At 36.6% G+C, this 18,533-nt stretch overlaps 1 protein-coding gene across 1 annotated transcript in view; it reads left to right on the top strand.

Moving 5' to 3' along the window:
• Window positions 1–18,533, top strand: part of TRHDE (thyrotropin-releasing hormone degrading enzyme) — a 798,400-nt gene that overhangs the window by 769,610 nt on the left and 10,257 nt on the right. Inside the window, exons 16-17 of the mRNA XM_006871614.1 lie at window positions 14,883–15,050; window positions 16,045–16,185. Coding sequence (XP_006871676.1) covers window positions 14,883–15,050; window positions 16,045–16,185 — 309 coding nt within the window. The remainder of the gene's footprint in view (window positions 1–14,882; window positions 15,051–16,044; window positions 16,186–18,533) is intronic.

Consider the following 18,533-nt stretch of genomic DNA (forward strand, 5'->3'; position numbering starts at 1 on the left):
AAGAAATGGTCAATGTTCAACCATTTCAAGACGTAGTATAAGATCAAGAGTCAATGATCCTGAAGGAAGAAATCCAAGGTGCTTTGAAGGCATTGGCAAAAACAAGGCACAGTAATTAATGGAATACAAATTGAAATCTTTCAACAAACTGATACAGCACTGGAAGCACTCACTCATCTATTCCAAGAAATTTGGAAGACACTGTCTGGCCAACTGACGGGAAAGGATCTTTATTTGTGCCCATTCGAAAGAGAGGTGACCTAATGAAATGCAGCAATCATCAGACATTATCATTCATATCCCTTGCAAGTAAAGTTTTACAGAAAGTAATACAAAAGTGGCTGCAAACATACATTGACAGAGAACTTCCAGAGGTTCAAGCCAGTTTCAGAACAGGTTGTGGAATGAGAAATATAATTGTTGACATCATATGGATCTTGGATGAAAGCAGAGAATACTAGAAAGATGTTTACCTGTGCTTTATTGACCATGCAAAGGCTTTCGATTGTGTGGATCATGACAAACTATGGACAACACTGTGTAACATGAGTATTCCGGAACACTTAGTTGTGCTCATGAGGAGCCTGTACATAAATCAAGAGGCAGTTGTTCAAACTTTGCAAGGGAACATCGAATAGTTTCAAATTAGGAAAGATGTGTGCCAGGGTTGTATTTTTTCTCCATACTTATTCAATCTGTATGCTGAGCAAATAATTCGAGACTTGGATTATATGAAGAAAAACGAGGTACCAGGATTGGAAGAAGACTCACTAACAACCTGTGATATGCAGATAATGCAAGCTTGCTTGCTAAAACTGAAGAGGACTTAAAATACTTACTGATGAGAGACAAAGATCACAACCTTTAGTATGGGTTGTATCTCAGTGTAAAGAAAACAAAAATCCTCACCACTAGAACAATAAACAACATCTATGTAAATGGAGGACTTTTGAAATTGTCATAGATTTCATTTTGCTAAGATCAACCATCAACATTTATGGAGACAGCAACCAAGAAATCAAACAACATATTGCATTAGGCAAATATGCTTCACAAGACACTTTCAAAGTGTTGAAGAGCAAAGTTGTTAGTTTGTGCATGGTCTAAACCATAGCATTTTCAATAACCTCATATGCATGCTGAAGTTGGGCAGTGAATAAGAAAGATCATATAAAAAATGATGCATTTGAATTATGGTGTTAGAGGAGAATATTAAATTACCATGAGCTACCAAAAGAACAAATAAATCTGTTTTGGAAAAAGTACAGCCAGAGTGCTCCTTGGAAGCCAGAATGGCCAAACTTTGGCTTTCATACTTCAGACATATCATCAGGACAGACCAGTCACTGGAGAAGAATATCATATTTGGTAAAGTGGAGGGTCAGAGAAAAAGAGGAAGGCACCCAACGAGATGGATTGGCACAGTAGCAGCAGAAATGGTCTCAGGCATAGCAATGATTGTGAGATTGGCCCAGGATCAGATAGTGTTTCCTTCTGTTGTGCGTAGGGTCACTATGAGTTGGTACCAACTGGATGGCATCTAACAACAACAATCATATGATGTCCTTTCTTATCTCTTTTTATGACTTTTGCCTTAAAGTTGCTTTATCTTTTCAGAAATTAATATTGCCGCTCCTGCTCTCTCTCTTTTTTTTTTTAATGTTTTATTGTGAATTATGTGATAATTTACATGGGAAAACATTAGCTTTACATTCATCCTATCATATATCATTTCATGGCCATGGTCACAGTCCCCTCCATGCATCATCAATCAACCAAAGGGTATACCCTGCAAGCCTGCTCCCCGGTTGTCAGCACACAGCCCCTCACCCTTTCTCAGTCTAGAGTCCCAGGCCGCTCCATCTCTCTATGTCATCATCTCTGCCTCCATCTCTGGTGTCACTGCTTCTCTGGGTAGGGTCTCGCACTCCGCTCTTCTCCCTTGATAGTTCCAGGGACCTTTGCTCCTGGACTGCAAAGTCAATCACTCCCCTCTTTTTGCTACAAAATGTCCACCTTTACATTTCCAACCCTCACAGTCAGTTCTGATAACAATTATTCACCATTGTACCACAAGGGACCTATCCCCATTTCCTTTCATTAGCCCTGTCCAGACAGATTGGATACTCTCAGTGGAGATTATACCTTCCTCCGCACCTTCTGGATCTAGGTTCCCTCTTTAAAGCTTGTAAGCCAGTCACTTCTTGCCTTTGTAGCCCGCCCCCCCCCTTTTTGTTAGCCAATGTCTACTCTGTATGGAGGAGGTGGGAATGATCCTCACTATAAAGATTTGTTCCCTCTTTTGAGCTACTGCATCCATAGGTGTAGGTCAAGTTCATCAAATTGTATCAGATTACTCTTCTTTTCCTTTTCTTTCTTCTTCTAGTTGAGCTCTGATCATCCAGTCATTGAAGCCAGGTCAAATAGGTATTATCTGCAAGTGTGGGTGTTCTTATGCATATGCCCCCTCTTCTTATCAGCTGTATGCTTCACTCTCCACTCAAGTGCTCTGTGGCTACATCACTGATTCTGGGTCCAAGAGTCCCGGGGTCTTGCCACACTGCTGCCCAATCAGGTTTCCACCAAGATTCACAAGAGTCTATTAAACGTTGTAGGGCTTAGCTTGCAGCTTCATTGCTGCTTTTCCCTCACTTCCTCTTATCCAGTGATGAACAACGTGGTCACCAATCAGTTTGTATTCTCATTGAATCTTAGTCTTGGAAGGGGGTTTTCCCTGAGGGGACCCCACCACTTGCCTTGATGTCTCCTGGGCAAGCAACTTGCTTGTTCTTATAATAATCAGTTGGATTGCCTATATTGTTTTGTATTTTTCCTGTCAATCTTTCTTTCAAGAAATATCGTCTGTCCTTCTAGCTGCTCCAGGTCCTGCTCTTTTCTTGATTGCCATTTTCTTAATGTATTTTTATATATGCTTTGATTTTTAAATGATTTCTGTCATTTTGTCTTAAGTATGTCTCCTCTGGGCAGCATATTGATGTTTTATTATCCATTCTGTCACCATTCATTATTATTATCCATAGGTATAAATGTACTGCTGCCATTTTGGTGTGCTGAGTAATTTTTTTTTTTTTGCAAATATTTTTCTGTGCTGAGTTCATTATCCTTATAGATTTTATTTTATTTTGTCCTGGGTGATGAAGAATGCAGTTAGTGACCTGGTTCCTATTATGACTCAAGTAAGGGTGTAAGGATGCCTGTAGTCCTGTGTTTCTAGCCACCACTTTGCAGTTCTTCCATAGCTTGTCTGTCCAGGGATCGTGACTGCTGAATGCTTCTATCTTTGTTTACTGGCTCCCTCTCTACTCAGTGATCACCGGTGTCTCTTACGTTCTCACCTGCTTTCCTATACTTTTCCTTCCTTAGATGTAGTTCATGTTCTGCTCACTTTGTTTCACCCCAGATTTATTTTCATTGTGTCTCTGTTTTATTGGAGATTCCATGAAGTAGTCTTCTCCTTAGGTGGGTAGATTGCCTGCTATATCCCAAAATGGCAACTCTGTAACAGACTCTATTGTTTGCTGGTTTTGTTCAATTTATTTTTCTACTTAGTGCTTAATTTGTTTATTCTTTCATTTGATGCTCAGAGTTCAAGGATTATCATCTGAATTTATTTTACTTAATTTCTCAAGTTTTTGTTGTTGATGGACTGCATCTTGTCCCCTCCTCTTACTCACTTAAATTATAAAAGTCACTTAAAATAAGTACAGGTACCTTAAAATATAATATGTTGATATATTTGTTATGTTAAGAATTTAACATAATAGAGTCCTGGTGTGGCACTATAAGATAATTGCTAAACCTCAAGTTGTACTTGAACTTCAAACACAGTAGTTCAGACTCATCAGCTTATCCTCAGAAACTCTGTATTGGGTTGCTGTGTGTCAGAACCAACTGTATGGCACTTAACAACAATTCCTGTCTCCAGAAATTGTTTTTCTTTATATAGAAATAGCAACTTATACCTCTCTGCAAACATACAAAATTAAAACATAAACAAATATTGAATATTATTTTAATATACATTAAATCATGTTAATCATTAAATGATCTATTCTTCACCAGGTTTGTTCAACTCTTTTTCTGAAGTCTAAATGGTCATGCAGACTGTTTCTGAACTATCTTTTCCTTTGTCATTATGCATTAATATTCCTTTTTATTGTACTTAAGGTTCAATGGAAATGAGCAAATGCTATTTGATAACAAGTGAAAAGATTCCCTGGAAGCAGAACAGCCCTAGCTGAGGCCTTGAGGTGCTGATTTAATGGCACTTTTGCCCTGTGTCCCTTCCACTCATCACTGCCTACCCACTTTACATAGGATTCTGTTCTCCCTTTGCCAGAAGGAATTGCAGAGATACTAACAGAGTATTTCTGGCTCCAGCAGAGATTTATACAGATTCAGTGGCATATTTGTTTGGCAAGTATGCCAGTAAAATAGGAAGGATTATAAAAAGTTAATTTTATTGTGATGCCTTAAACTTGAGATATTTTGTCACTCATTTTTAAAATAAATTGCTCATTCACTTGAAGAGAGGTAGTCTAAATTTTTTATTCCTGTGTATATATATACAGCACTCATTTGAGAAAGATTGGGATATTGGTTCTCACTTTATCCTCATAATAATAGTAATATTAATAAGAAGGCAAATCATTACTGCAAATTTGAGACCATTTTTTGTGTCTTCAGCACTAGTCTATCACACCACATAGATAAAGCTCATTCTGAGTAATTGATGTGTGCTAAACACTGCAATAACCTAATCTACCCTTTGCAGTTGAGTTGACTCTGATTCATAGCAACCCTACAAAACAGAGTCGACTAGCCCATAGAGTTCCCAAGGCTATAAATCTTAACCAAAACCAACTGCTGCATCTTTCTCCCAAGGAGTGTCTGGTAGGTTCAAACCTTTGACCTCTCAGTTAACAACTCTATACTTAATCAACCATGCCATCAGGACTCCTAACAGACCTATAATGAGTAATTGTTTCCATTTTATAGGTGAGGAAACTGACACTTAGGTACGAAAAGTCACATATTCATTCTAAACAGTTCTAAAATGTTTTATTCAAGAGGACTTTCTTAGAAAACTAAGATACTAAGAAATATGGGTAATATGAGAGGTTGGGGAAGGAGCCATTATAATTAGGGATGACCTTCGGTAAATACAGGCTATTTTTCTGTCTATTTTAAATCATTGATTGTCTACCATGAATAGGTATGATTACAAGCACTTATAAGGGAGAACAAGATTTGGAGTGATGAAAAAGAAACCTCAAACAAAGCCTGATTTTAATTTTTAGTTAGAGTAGCAAATGATCTTTCAAATTAATTAATTAATTGCAAATTAGTTAAAATTAATTGAATGGTGGTACCAACTCTATATCAATGACTTGTATAGTGTCACTGAAAGAAAGAGGTGCTCTTAAAGAGACTACTGATTTGAGATATTTTCTTCTTTGTCTTTGGAAATAATTAAACTCACATATTCAATGCTAATGCAAGTGCTAATGAAAAGAATCTTGTATTAACAGAACAAGAATGGACCTTAGAACTCATGTACTTTAACTTCGTCCAATTAAGATGAAAAATGAAGCCCAAAGCATTGACCTTGATTTGCCCAGTTTTAGAGGCAGTTACTGGCCAAATTAGGTCTACTGAAAGTCTACTTAGAAATAAATCAATATCAAGATTAAACACTGAAATGCATGTTTTAAAACAATGTGGTTATCCTTTGGAAAATACCATTTTCCTCTGGAGGATATGTAAAATACATTGTGAGAATTATTTTTGCATATTATTCAATAGCATTTTTAGCTATTATAATGTACTTCAATAGGCAGCAGAATTGTATCTATATAGCTATAATTGATCTTTTGTTAAGAAAGTTCTTATAAAAATTATTAAATTCAAATTGTTGTTAAGTGCCGTTGAGTCAGTTTGGACCCATAGCGACCCTGAACAGGGTTTCCGAGGCTGTAAATCTTTACGGGAACAGAAAGCCTCATCTTTCTCCCGCGGAACAACTGGTAGTTTCGAACTGCTGACCTTGCGGTTCTCAGCTGGATTCATAACCACTATGCTACCAGAGCTCCTTAAATTCAAGTTATGGGAGTCAAAAAAAAAAAGTCTGGTTACCCATAGTCTCCATACCCAGACACAACTATTATTAATATTTTCTTATTTATCCTTTTAGTCTTTCTTCCTAAGAATTTACATATTATACTTTTTAATAATTATGCCAGAATGGTAGTATGAAGGTTTTAACCTACTCTTTGTATTTAATAATTAACAATGGACTGTGAACCACCAGGTTTCTGCTTCCAGCCCATCAGCTACTCTGTGGGGAAAAGATAACAATTTCTGGTTCCTTAAAAGATTCAAAGTCTCAGAAACCCTATACAAGTTTGCTACGAGTCAAAACTGACCCACAACATTTAAAAGAACAGCAATGACCTGGTGTGACACTGTAGGATAAACATGACTTCTAACCACAGGTGGGCAGTTCTAATCTACCAGCTGCTCCTTGGAAACCTAATACTGGATAGTTATGAGTCAGAACCAACTCGATGATACTGAAGAGCAACAAACCATATTTACTAATACATTTTGCCAAGTCATTAAATATTCTTATATGATATCATTCTTAGTTGCTATTTGTATACTAAATAAGTTAGTCTTTTATTGTTGATATTTTGGATGTGTGAAGGGGTTTTTAGCTAAAAAAAATAATACATTGACTACAACTTTCATAGGAAAATATTTGCAAATGTTCTTAAGTACTTATTCTCGCTTATGAGTCTACTTCATTATTTTTAATTTAATATCTAAAGCACCTCTTAATTAAAATTTAAAGTATTGTTCTTATTCCTTTATTTTAACTTGCCAAAAGAGCTTTTTAAAAAAAATATATATATATATGCATTTGTCTTTCTACCTACTTGCTTAAATTATACCCCAAAGCATTTAGTTTTTAAGCACTTATTTCTAGCAAGATAAATAAGGCTAACTTATCAGTAAAGCATGAAAATATTCTTTCAAAATAATAAACTGCACTTTATGCTTTTAGAAATTTTGTTTCACATATTAAATCTGTCATAATCCTCTTTAAAATAAGAATGAAACAAAAAATATTACATGAGTTACACTAATTTACTAATAATTTCTACAATGTTAGTACCTTGGAAAATATTTAGCACTTCATTTTGGCTAAGCATTGTTTCATGTATCTCATTTGAATGAAGCTAAGAGAGTAGCTCGCTTGTTGTTCATGTATATCATGGAAATAAAGTTCCATACTAAACATAAACAAGTGCTGCTTCCCTTCCCAAATGATAAAATTCCATTAAACAATTTACTTCTGAAGCAGCATTTAAAGAGAAATGACCATGGGGATATTCACATTTTCATAAACAATTTTCATGTTCATGTGGAAGGGAGTTCTCTCCTTGTAATCCTGAAATCAAGAATCTCTTAGGACTCATTTGTACAATTCGTAACTATGGATTCTGTGGAGGTTTTTAGTTCATGCTTTACAAACAAATGAGCTTTTTCATTTGTTCTTAATGACTTTGGCTTATACAAAGAGATCTTAAACTGTCCCCAGAGCCATAATTTTCCTAAAATGTTATTAGAACATCTTTACAGATTTAGCAACAAAAATGGGTTTTATTAACAATGGAAGTCATTGGGAACTGTGGGCCCTCGGCAAATACAATGCTCACCAATCTTATTTCATTTTCAGTGATGATTACAAATTATCTTGAGAACTGTGCATTGATTTTTATCTGGTAGGTGGTTAAGGAGTATGATGAGTTGTTGGGATGAGGAGAGATTCTAGAAAAATTAGAACAATACTCCCAGGTAAATTACCTTTATTCCTGCTCTTCCTAGGAGCTTTAAGGTACAGTCTGGTGTTGTTAGGTGCCATCAAGTCAATTCTGACTGATAGCAACTATATGCACAACACAACAAAACAGGTCCTGAGCCAAACTCACCATCTTTGTTATGCTTGAGTCTATTGCCAATTCATCTTGTTGAGGGTTTCCCTCTTTTTCACTAACACTCCACTTTACCAAGCGTGATGTTCTTCTCAAGGGACTGGTCTCTCCTGATAATATGCCCGAAGATTGAGAGATGAGAGATGAAGTCCAGCCATCATGGTTTCTAAAGAGCATTCTGGCTGTAGTTCCAAAACAGATTTCTTTGCTCTTCTAGCAGCTTATGTTGTTTTAAAAATTATTCTCCAACACCATAGCGCAAATGCATCAATTCATTTATGGTCTTCCTTATTGATTGTCCAACTTTCACATGCTTATGAAGCTATTAAAAAGGTACATCCTTGTCGAGGTCCTATGTTGGGTTCCAGCCTTGACAAGGAAGTGTGGGTGTCACAAAAGGGAGATCTGGAAGCGAAAGGGATAGAGAAAGAGAGAGATGAAATATATACAAAAAAGACAGACACACAGATATGATGTAAGCTGGCAGATAGGCAGATCTGCAAACATATTGCCTAGCATTGCACAGCATTACACACAGATCTAACTCAACCTCAGTCTTTTATTCTCCTTTTTAGGGAGGGATTTGTTACAAAGGAAGGATGTAATTCACTCACAAAGGGAGGATGTGATTCTTTAGATAAGACAGGATACGGAACTGAAATGTGATTAATCTTTCAAAACAGGACATAATGATTCACAGGAACAATCTAACATTCTTATTTTTACAGAAAAAAAGGTTCAATCAAGCTGTTATATATTAATTTTTAGGCTTAAATGATCTAGAGTAGTGATGTGCGGTTTCTTAAGGATACTTAACATAAAGCAAGGTTCCTGAAAGGAGCAAAGCTGTCTCTGTACACTGCAAACTTTTGTTTATGAGCAAGATCTCAAGCACCGGGCTTCATTTATCTATATCTAAAATGCTACATTATTCTTAATTATCACATTCCTATACACTTTCAGGAGGAAGGAGAGCATCTGGGTTAAACTGATTATATTCAGAGGCAGTTTAATGGGGCTGCCACTATTATCCTCTAATCCAACATTCCCAGAATTTACCATTCCACTTTATTTACAAACCTTGGGTAATTTTTTTCTAAAAACCTTTTGTCATATTCCCAATATACCTGTTCCTGGCCTTTCTGAATTATCTGAGGCAACTTTTACTGCCTCGGCTCTAAAAAGGGGTTTCAAACCCATTATTGTTCATGGATATCAAACATAACTGAATAATCAAATAAGGAGCAGTTCTGACGTTCTTCCCAGGTGGCTGTCGCTTGTTCCTCAGAAAGATTTGTTCCCAGGACTCCACGCACTGCCAACACAGTGGAGGCATTAAGAGAGGCATTTTAAAAGAAACCATTTTCTCAGAAGCTACAATTACTGGAGTTAGAAGCATAGAATGAACAATATTAGGACCAAAGAAAATTATACAGAGGTAGCCAACCAGCGAGTCCACAAAAACCAATGAACCCGGGACATCAGGAGGTCACTTCCTTGGCCCTCAGGGTCCATGGCTTATAATCCTGAGAAGGGCCCCGGGATTGGATTTTTGTCCATGTTGTCACAGGGCCACAACGTCTCAGTACTTGCGTATGTCCCCAACACATCCTAGCTTTGTTAATCAAGCCATTTGTCCCCTGATGATTTGTAGTTGTGACGGATTTATTTTTCAATGGACCATCAATAGGCTTTAGATTCTTTCTGTAAGTATATATGCATCTCATTCCATAGTAATCAAAGTTGTCACGTGTGCTACCCACGAAGAGATGGCTGCAACAAGCCTGAAATTTGACCTGCAGTTCCTTGCAGGACATTTCCAAATTATATGACTCCCTCTTGGTTTTCAGCTGCAGCTGCTAATGAAGGACCTGCCCCTGTTCTGTGCAGTAGTACCTTAAATGGCTTTCTCTGCCCAAGACACCTAGTGTCTGCTTCCTTCATGGGTGGTCTGTCATTTCATCCAACACTGTATTGCTGGATGTCCTTTCAGAATTTTATCCCCTTGCTCTGACTATGAATACCATGCCATATGGCACTGTGACTTTTGTACATAGCTAACCTATGTCCTTTTCAATGACCCAGAGGCTGTGTGTGTTTTAACAAGTATTCCTTCAATGATGGTGAACAGAATGGTTTTTACTGTTGGAAATTTTTTCTTGCCAACACTGAATATTGCTCAAAGACAATTTATTAAACTGTTGTTTTTTTAAAAAAAAAGTTACTAAAAAGCAGGTGATAGGTGACCTTTGAGACAAGTTCATCTCTTAGAACATTATAGGTTCACTACACTGTTATTAAGGAGCTCTGGTAGTGTAGTGGTTACAAATCAGGCTGCTAACCTCATGGTCAGCAGTTCAAAACTACCATTTGTTTCATAGGAGAAAGATGAGGCTTTCTGCTCCCGTAAAGATTTACAGCCTCGGACACTCTGTACATGGTCACTATGAGTCGGAAATGACTCCACGGCACATAATCACCAACCACACCTGTTATTAATCTGCTGACCACTAGAGAGGCCTGGAGCCTGCTAATAGTAGCCTCTTAAAGATATCAATTATATATATATTTTAAATTTGTTATTGTTTATTCTTCCAATCAATTCTGACTCATAGCAAACTCATGTGTGCCAGTGCAGGACTGTTTTGACTGTAATCTTTACAGCAGTAGATTGGCAGATCTTTCTGTCACAGAGCAGCTCCGTGAGTTCAGCAGCCTTCCTTTCATCCAGCAGCCCAACTCTGTACCTGTTCACACCACCAGGGCTCATTACTAGCAAATCAAATCCTACTTGTAGCAACCCTGTAAGACCGAGTAGAACTGTCCGATAGTTTTCATAGCTGTAATCTTTACAGAAGCAGACTGCCATAGCTTTTTCTTACTGAATTCTTGGTCTGTTCAAACAGCAGACCTTTCAGTTAGCAGCCAAATGCTTAACCACTGTGTGACCAGGATTTTATAAACCCACCTGGTGGCACTCTGGGTTTGGCATTAGGCTGCTACCCTAAAGGTCGGCGGTTTAAGCCTACTAGTCATGCCACAGGATAAATGGGAGTCTGTCATTAGGAATCAGAACAGCCTCGATGATAGTGGGTATTTTGGGTCAAATCAATTTCAACTCGTAGTGACTGTAGGAAAGAGTACAACTGCCATCGTAGGGTTTGCAATCCCATAAATCTTTGTGAAAGCACACAGCCACATCCTTCTACAGAGTAGCTGATGGGTTCAAACTGCAAACCTTATACTTAGGGACCACACACTGCATCACCAGGACTACGTCCTTGAATATATAGCTCTGTGAAGAAATGTTCTATTCTACATCTAAGGAGCTCTGGTAGGGTACTGGTTATGAGTTGGGCTGCTAACTTCAAAGTCAGCAGTTTGGAACTACCAGCCATTCTGCGGGAGAAAGAGGAAAGTTTCTGTTCCCATAAAGATTTACAGCCTTATATAAGGTCAGCTCTGGTAGTGTAGTGGTTACGAATCGGCCTGCGAACACAAGGTCAGCAGTTCGAAACTACCAGCTGTTCTGTGGAAGAAAGATGAGGCTTTCTGCTCCAGTAAAGATTTATAGCCTCCGAAACCCTGTACAGGGTCGCTGTGAGTCTGAACTGACTCCATGGCGCGTAACAACAAAGAGTTGGAACCGACTGCAACACACACCATCACCACCATCACCACCAATGCTCCTTTAGTCAGAGGCCAGGTTGTGGATGGACCAAACCATTTATTGATTTGTGTATATGTCTTACACTGCTTAGCATCAGCCACAGTAAGTACTGTGTAACAAGAATATAGATTAAAAAAAAAAAAATATATATATAGATTTTTAATAGTAAGAAGCTCTGTTTACACATTTAACTGATAACCAAAAGGTTGGCAGTTCAAACCCACCAATGACTCTGCAGGAGGAAAGGATTAGTGATGTGTTCTTGTAAAGATTACATCCTAGAAAGCACTATAGGGTGCTTCTACTCTATCCTGTAGGGTCACTGTGAGTCAGAATCAACTCGACAACACCCAAAATATAATATATGGTGCTCATGTTCTTTCTAGGAAGCAATTTCTGAACTGCTTTTTCACTTCTTTTGTCTTTTCTATGTAGGCATACCTCATACATAGTGTGGATACATTTTCAGACCACTGCAATAAAGCTAATATCAAATAAAACAAGTCGTATTATTGTGTTTTTTTTCCTAGTATATATAAGAGTTCTGTTTACACTATACTGTAGTCTCCTTAATGTTCCGTGGCATTATAAAAAAGCTGAAAATTTATCAAAATTACCCAAATGTGATACAGAAACACAAAGTGAGTGTAGGCTATTGGAAAAATCGTACCAATAGAATTGCTTGCCACAAACTTTCAATTTGTTAAACAACAACAACAGTGTCTCCAAAGTGCAGTAAAGCAAAGCCTTATTTCTACGTACTTTTTCTACTTGAAATTGCTGACTGGTTCTGCAGACAGTAATAGGCCTAACTCAACTGACTCTGTCCCCATACTCCCTTTGCTATATTAATATCTTAGTATCTGGTGTGGCATTGCCGGTTAATACGGTAAACTGCAACGTCGATGTGGGCCGTTAAGGACGGCAGTTCTAACTCACAAGCAGCTCCTTGCAAACCCTGTTCAGGGTTGCTATGAGTCGGATCCCGACTCGATGGCACTTAACAACAACATATTTATCAAAGAAAGCAAGTTGTTACTATTAGGTCTAATATAAAATAATATAGGCATGGGTTGATGAATTAGTAATTTTTATTTTTTGTGTATTGTCATGCTAACCTCTTGACCAATGTCATGGTAATCTATAGTGCTATGCTTTGTGACCTATAATATTTGGAGTCAATGACTATCTTTTATAACAGTTGATTTAGAGAAAGTCTGTATTTCTTAACTTTTTTATTGAAATTAGTAAAGATGATGTCATCCCGGTAATCTCATTTTGGATCTATTGAGATTGTATCTATTAAGATAAGAATCTCATTCTTCAAAATCTGGTGGCAGTGCTTCCTTAGTGATTTCAGTTTGCTGTGTGGAGAGCTGTTCATAAGCAGAACAAGGGGAAGAATATATCGCCAACTATCAGGAAGGCTACTGGGACTTTCTACAAAAGGTTCCAAGCAGAATTAAGAAAGACGCCAAAAAAAAGATATGAAGATCTTTGGTGGTTTGTTCCACTTTTTGTTCATTTCATTTCTTTAAAAATAAATCAAACAGACCAAAAAAATAAAATGAAAGAGTGAGACAGATTGCTTACCTCTGATACTTAAATACAACAAAGAGAAAAGCTCTAATCACTTTTATTACTTGTAAGAAGAGATAGTTTTTGCCACTCCTGGAAACCATGGATTTTGTGTGATGCTTCTTATAATGCCATGTGGCCGATATGTTGTTGTTGTTAAGTGCCGTTGAGTCGGTTCCGACCCATTGTGACCGTGTACAGGGTTTCCGAGGGTGTAAAACTTTACGGGAGTAGAAAGCCTCATCTTTCTCCCGCGGAGCGGCTGGTAGTTTCGAACCGCTGACCTTAAGGTTCGCAGCCCGATTCGTAACCACTATGCTACCAGAGACCTAATAAAATACACTAACGTTGTTGTAGCTAAGTGCCATTAGTAGGTTCTGACTCATATCTACCCTGTATAGGATTTTTGAGGAGTAGTTGGTGGACTTGAACTGCAAACCTTGTTGGTTACCAATCCAGTGCTTATCCTACAGCACCACATTGTTGTTGTTGTTAAGTGCTGTCGAGTCGATTCCGAAACATAGCGACCCTGTATAGGGGTTCCAAGGAGCAGCTGGTGAGTTTGAACTGCCGACCTTGCAGTTCAAGCGGCTTTGCAGTCTGGTGCATTAACCCACAGTGCCACACCAGGATTCCACACATAGCAGTGTTTTAATCAACAAGGTCCGAAATCTTTTAGAATGGATTATGGCATTTTGTTATCCAGACAAAGCACGTTGTTTTTTATGAACCACAGTGAAATATAGATAAGAAGTTTTAAGATAAGTTAATGAATATTATGGATGCAGAAGTATACTATTTAAGTTTTATTTGTTGTTTAATACTGAAGTGTCCTTTCAGATAATTATTTTAAGTACTTATTAAATGTGGTAAAAATATATACAGAAATTTGAAGAAATACCTTTTAATAAAACAATTGCTTTGAAAGAATAAATGTGAACATTTCCAATTTTTGAACAGCCAAGCATAGTTAAATCTTCAAAAAGATTTTTCAACTATCACACTGTATTTTGGAGTCAAAGTCAAAATTTAGTGTATAATTATATATTTTCTGTGACAATTTTTATAAAGGTAGGGGAAAGTGTTTTATATGTTCTCATGATTTCTACTTATATATTGTCAACTATGTTGTTTTTCTAGCTTCCAGAATTTAGAGAGTTGTTAGTAAAATTTTAAATGATCATAATTTAGGAGATAATATTTTTGTATTCAACATATTAATTAGTCTTTCAACCAGAGTGTTCTTGTCAGTCTTGTGTCTAGTAGATATAAGAGCAACATTTTTGAATAATAAGTATATTAATGTAGTTTGAAATATAAAGCATTCTGTTTATACTGGATTACAAAAACACTTTGTTATTAATTTTATTTAAGTAAAATTTCACAAATGAAAATAATATTTGTGTTTAATACTACCTTTGAATATAATGCATACTCTTTTCATTCACTTACTATATTTCTAAATATTTTTATTATATAACATTATTTCCTTTTGGGTAAAATCTAATTAATAAAATCATCTTTTATAACTGACTATAATAAAGTAGGGTCTGTCATTAAAATCAGTACTATGAAGGTTTTAATTAACAGAAAACTACCTTGGGTTGCTTCTTTAGAATACCACTCAATGTTAGAGACATAGTCTACTGTACAGGAGTTTCACTGCTGGATGAGGATGTCTGGGAATTCATATGGATGAAATTCCACTCCACCACAGCCGTTTCTGAGAAGAAAATATTATTGGAAGCTTTAACTTGTAGCGATGACAGGAATTTATTAAATAGGTGGGTCAAGTAATTTTCTCATAATTTGTAAATGTGTAATGAAAGTATTTTTGTGTTAATTGTTTGCTCTGAAGTTGTTTTTATTTCATTGAATTTATGCTAGTTACTTTAGAATATATCTTTCTAAAGCATAGAAAAAAACGTCTTTTTTTGAATAAAAGATACTTATTTTAAAGTATATCTTCTCAAAGCGTAGAACAAATATTACCATGAGTAGGGCTAGTAGACTAGATAGTTATACCTTTGCTAAACTCTGGTAGCGTAGTGGTTACGAATTGGGCTGTGAACCTCAAAGTCAGCAGTTCGAAACTACCAGCTGTTCCTCAGGAGAAAGATGAGGCTTTCTGCTCCCGTAAAGATTTACAGCCTAGGAAACCCTGTACAGGGTCGCTATGAGTCGGAACCGACTCCACGGCACTCAACAACAACTACAATTATAGTTATATATAGAAAGAGACATACATGTGAAAATACTTTATTATAGAAGGAAGTACATTTGTTATTTTAAAAATAACATTTGTTAGTTAAAAAAATTAAAGTGAGTATTGCATCATTAAACCAGTTTTGTGAGCTCTCCACCCCCTAGATTTTTTTCAGAGTTTAGTTAATGTGTTGTTGTTGTTGTTATGTGCCCTGGAGTTGGTTCTGACTCATAGCGACCCTGTACAGGGTTTCCAAGGCTGTATAGGGGAGCAGAAAGCCTCCTCTTTTTCCCGCGGAACAGTTGGTAGTTTTGAACCTCTGACCTTGTGGTTTGCAGTACGATTCGTAACCACTACGCTACCGGAGCTCCTTTAGTTAATGTATTTATTTGGAAACACTACGAGCTGGACTCTTTTCCTTTTTTAAACAAAAAATTTTTTTCAGATAAATTTATATTAGTAAACTTGACAGTCAACTCTTTTGAAGAATATGACAAACTAAATGATTATAGGAAGATTATAAAAGGGTTTAAGTCACTGAACTAAACTTTTCCACAATTCTTTTCTTGAAGGCTTCTGAATCTGTCCTTAAATTCCGAGGTAGTGCTGGATCAAGATGCAATTGATGTCATAATTCATGTTGCTCGAAATCCACATGGCCGAGACCTTGCCTGGAAGTTTTTCAGAGATAAATGGAAGATACTAAATACCAGGTAGAAATAAGAATTTAAGTTTTCTTATCTGAGTGAATAAACTAAGTGTGATAAGTGATAAAGCACCTAACTTTTGTGTGATAGCCAAAATCCAGAAACAGTGTTACATTTAAAAATACTAAACAAAAATAGCAACCAAGTGGTTGTTATTTGCCACTTAAGTAAAACTCAGAATTCTTTTATTGATTCCATAACATTATTCATTCATTAAAGTGATAACATTAATTATTTTATATGTAAAGGTGGGAGTACAAAAGTTTCCATGGAGCAACTTTACTGACAATTTATCAAATTGCCCAAGGTTCAAATAAATTGTACCATAAAACCTGTGTCCTTAAGATGCTATAGGAAAAATTATTTACAAACCAAATATGAAATTATGTGGGAGATGTTTTAATTACTTTTATAGAATTATTTTAAATTTCCTTACAATACCTACCTGAAATGAAATCATGAAGCAGAAAAGGAACATTAATCAGTTTGAGTCACTGTAAAATTCTCGTTGCAGTAAAATGACTTCCCAGGATAGCTTGTTTCTTGGTAAAATTTCTTCAGCTTTATGTTAAAAAAAAAAAAAATTCATTATGTATTTAAATATATCATAATATATGCTAATTTATTACTCTGATAATCTCTGTGGCATTTAAAAACTAAATTTATTATAGAGCATATAAATGTTCCATGTTCATCTCAAATTTAAATATTTCCAGAAGTAAGCAGACCTACTGATCTTAAAAAATTAGTATATATTAGAGGGCTTCTTAAAAAAAGTTCATGGAAAAATATAATTACCTTTTTATTTCACTTTTCCACATACTTTTTGAATCCTCCTTATAAACTTTATTATTTTAAAACATGCTTTTATTATTTGCTGATATAAGGAATTCTATTTGAATGGATGTATCATATTAAAACACACTTTTATGAGCAGGTGTTTCATTGTCAGAAAGCATAGATAGCTCTAAAAGCTCTTTTCCATTTTCAGCTCAGAATTTGGATTGATTGAAAGCTTAGAGTTTGCTTTACTGTCATGCAAATAACAAATTGGATTATCAGACACAATGTGAAATTAATGTATGCACTCATTTTAAGTGCAGAAATACTTAATCCATAAGAGTTTCTCTAGATAGTAGCTTTGAGATGAAGTATAATACATAGATAGTTTAGTTTCTAACAAAAATAAATTTGGTTCCTGGTGTGCCTAATTTGTTTCTCTAAAAATTAATGCTCTCTATTACAGTAAAATGACTGAGGTTTCAATGTATCTTCAAATTCAGTAGAACTTGGTTTGATAAATACATTTTCTTCTCCACCTATTTCTATACCTCTGTCAGTCTTTGGATATGGTACTTCGTGGGAGCTCTGTCTTTTTACAATCTATATACTGTCCCTGATTTTAGTGGGCAACTGCTACTATAGTTTCAGCCATTCCCAAGCCTAGAGCTCTAATTCATGCATTTCAGCCAAATTTCACCTTATGATACCCAACTGCCCATTGTGAATGTCTCTGGGAATGCACATAGAAAGCTAAACCTATCATTTTCCTGCTGTATTCCTTTTCTCAGTTAATCATACGGTTGTTAGTTGTCATCAAGTTGGTTCTCACTCGTAGCAAGCCTATGCACAACAGAACAAAACACTACCCGGTCCTCCACATTCCTTACAACTCTTGCTATGCTTGAGCCCAATGGTGTTGCCATGATGTCAATCCATCTCACTGGGGGGCTTCTTCATTTCTGACCTTCCACTTTACCAAGCATATGGTAGTGGTGGTGGTTGTGTGCCATTGAGTCAGGTCCAACTCATAATGACCCTGTATAAGGTTTCCAAGATAGTATCTCTTATAGAAGGAGCGCTAGTCCCATAGTAGTTACGAGTTGGGCTGCTCATCTCAAGATGTGCAGTTCAAAACTGCCAGCTGTTCTGTGGGAGAAAGATGAGGCTTTCTGCTCCTGTAAAGACTTACAGCCTGAGAAACCATAAACAGGGTCCTTATGAGTTGGAACCAACTCCACAGTACATAACTACCACCACCGCCACCATATCTTTATGGGAGCGGAAAGCCTCATCTTTCTCCCGTATCCACTCATTACTCAAACCAGATACCTGAATATCTCCCATAGGGATTCCCTTTCCTTTGCCCTATATCACCAGTTTCACTTGTTGTTAAGTGACATCAAATCAGTTCCAACTCATAGAAACCCTGTATAGAGTTTCCAAGGAGTGACTGGTGGAATTGAACCATCAACCTTGTTGTTAGTATTACAATGCTTAACCTACAGCGCCACACCAGGAATGAGGTCTTGTCAATTTAACAACTCTAAATTGTTTCGTGGATTCTTCCGGTC

This window comes from Chrysochloris asiatica, unplaced genomic scaffold, assembly GCF_000296735.1.
Source record: "Chrysochloris asiatica unplaced genomic scaffold, ChrAsi1.0 scaffold00170, whole genome shotgun sequence".
In the NCBI taxonomy this organism is placed as follows: domain Eukaryota; kingdom Metazoa; phylum Chordata; class Mammalia; order Afrosoricida; family Chrysochloridae; genus Chrysochloris; species Chrysochloris asiatica.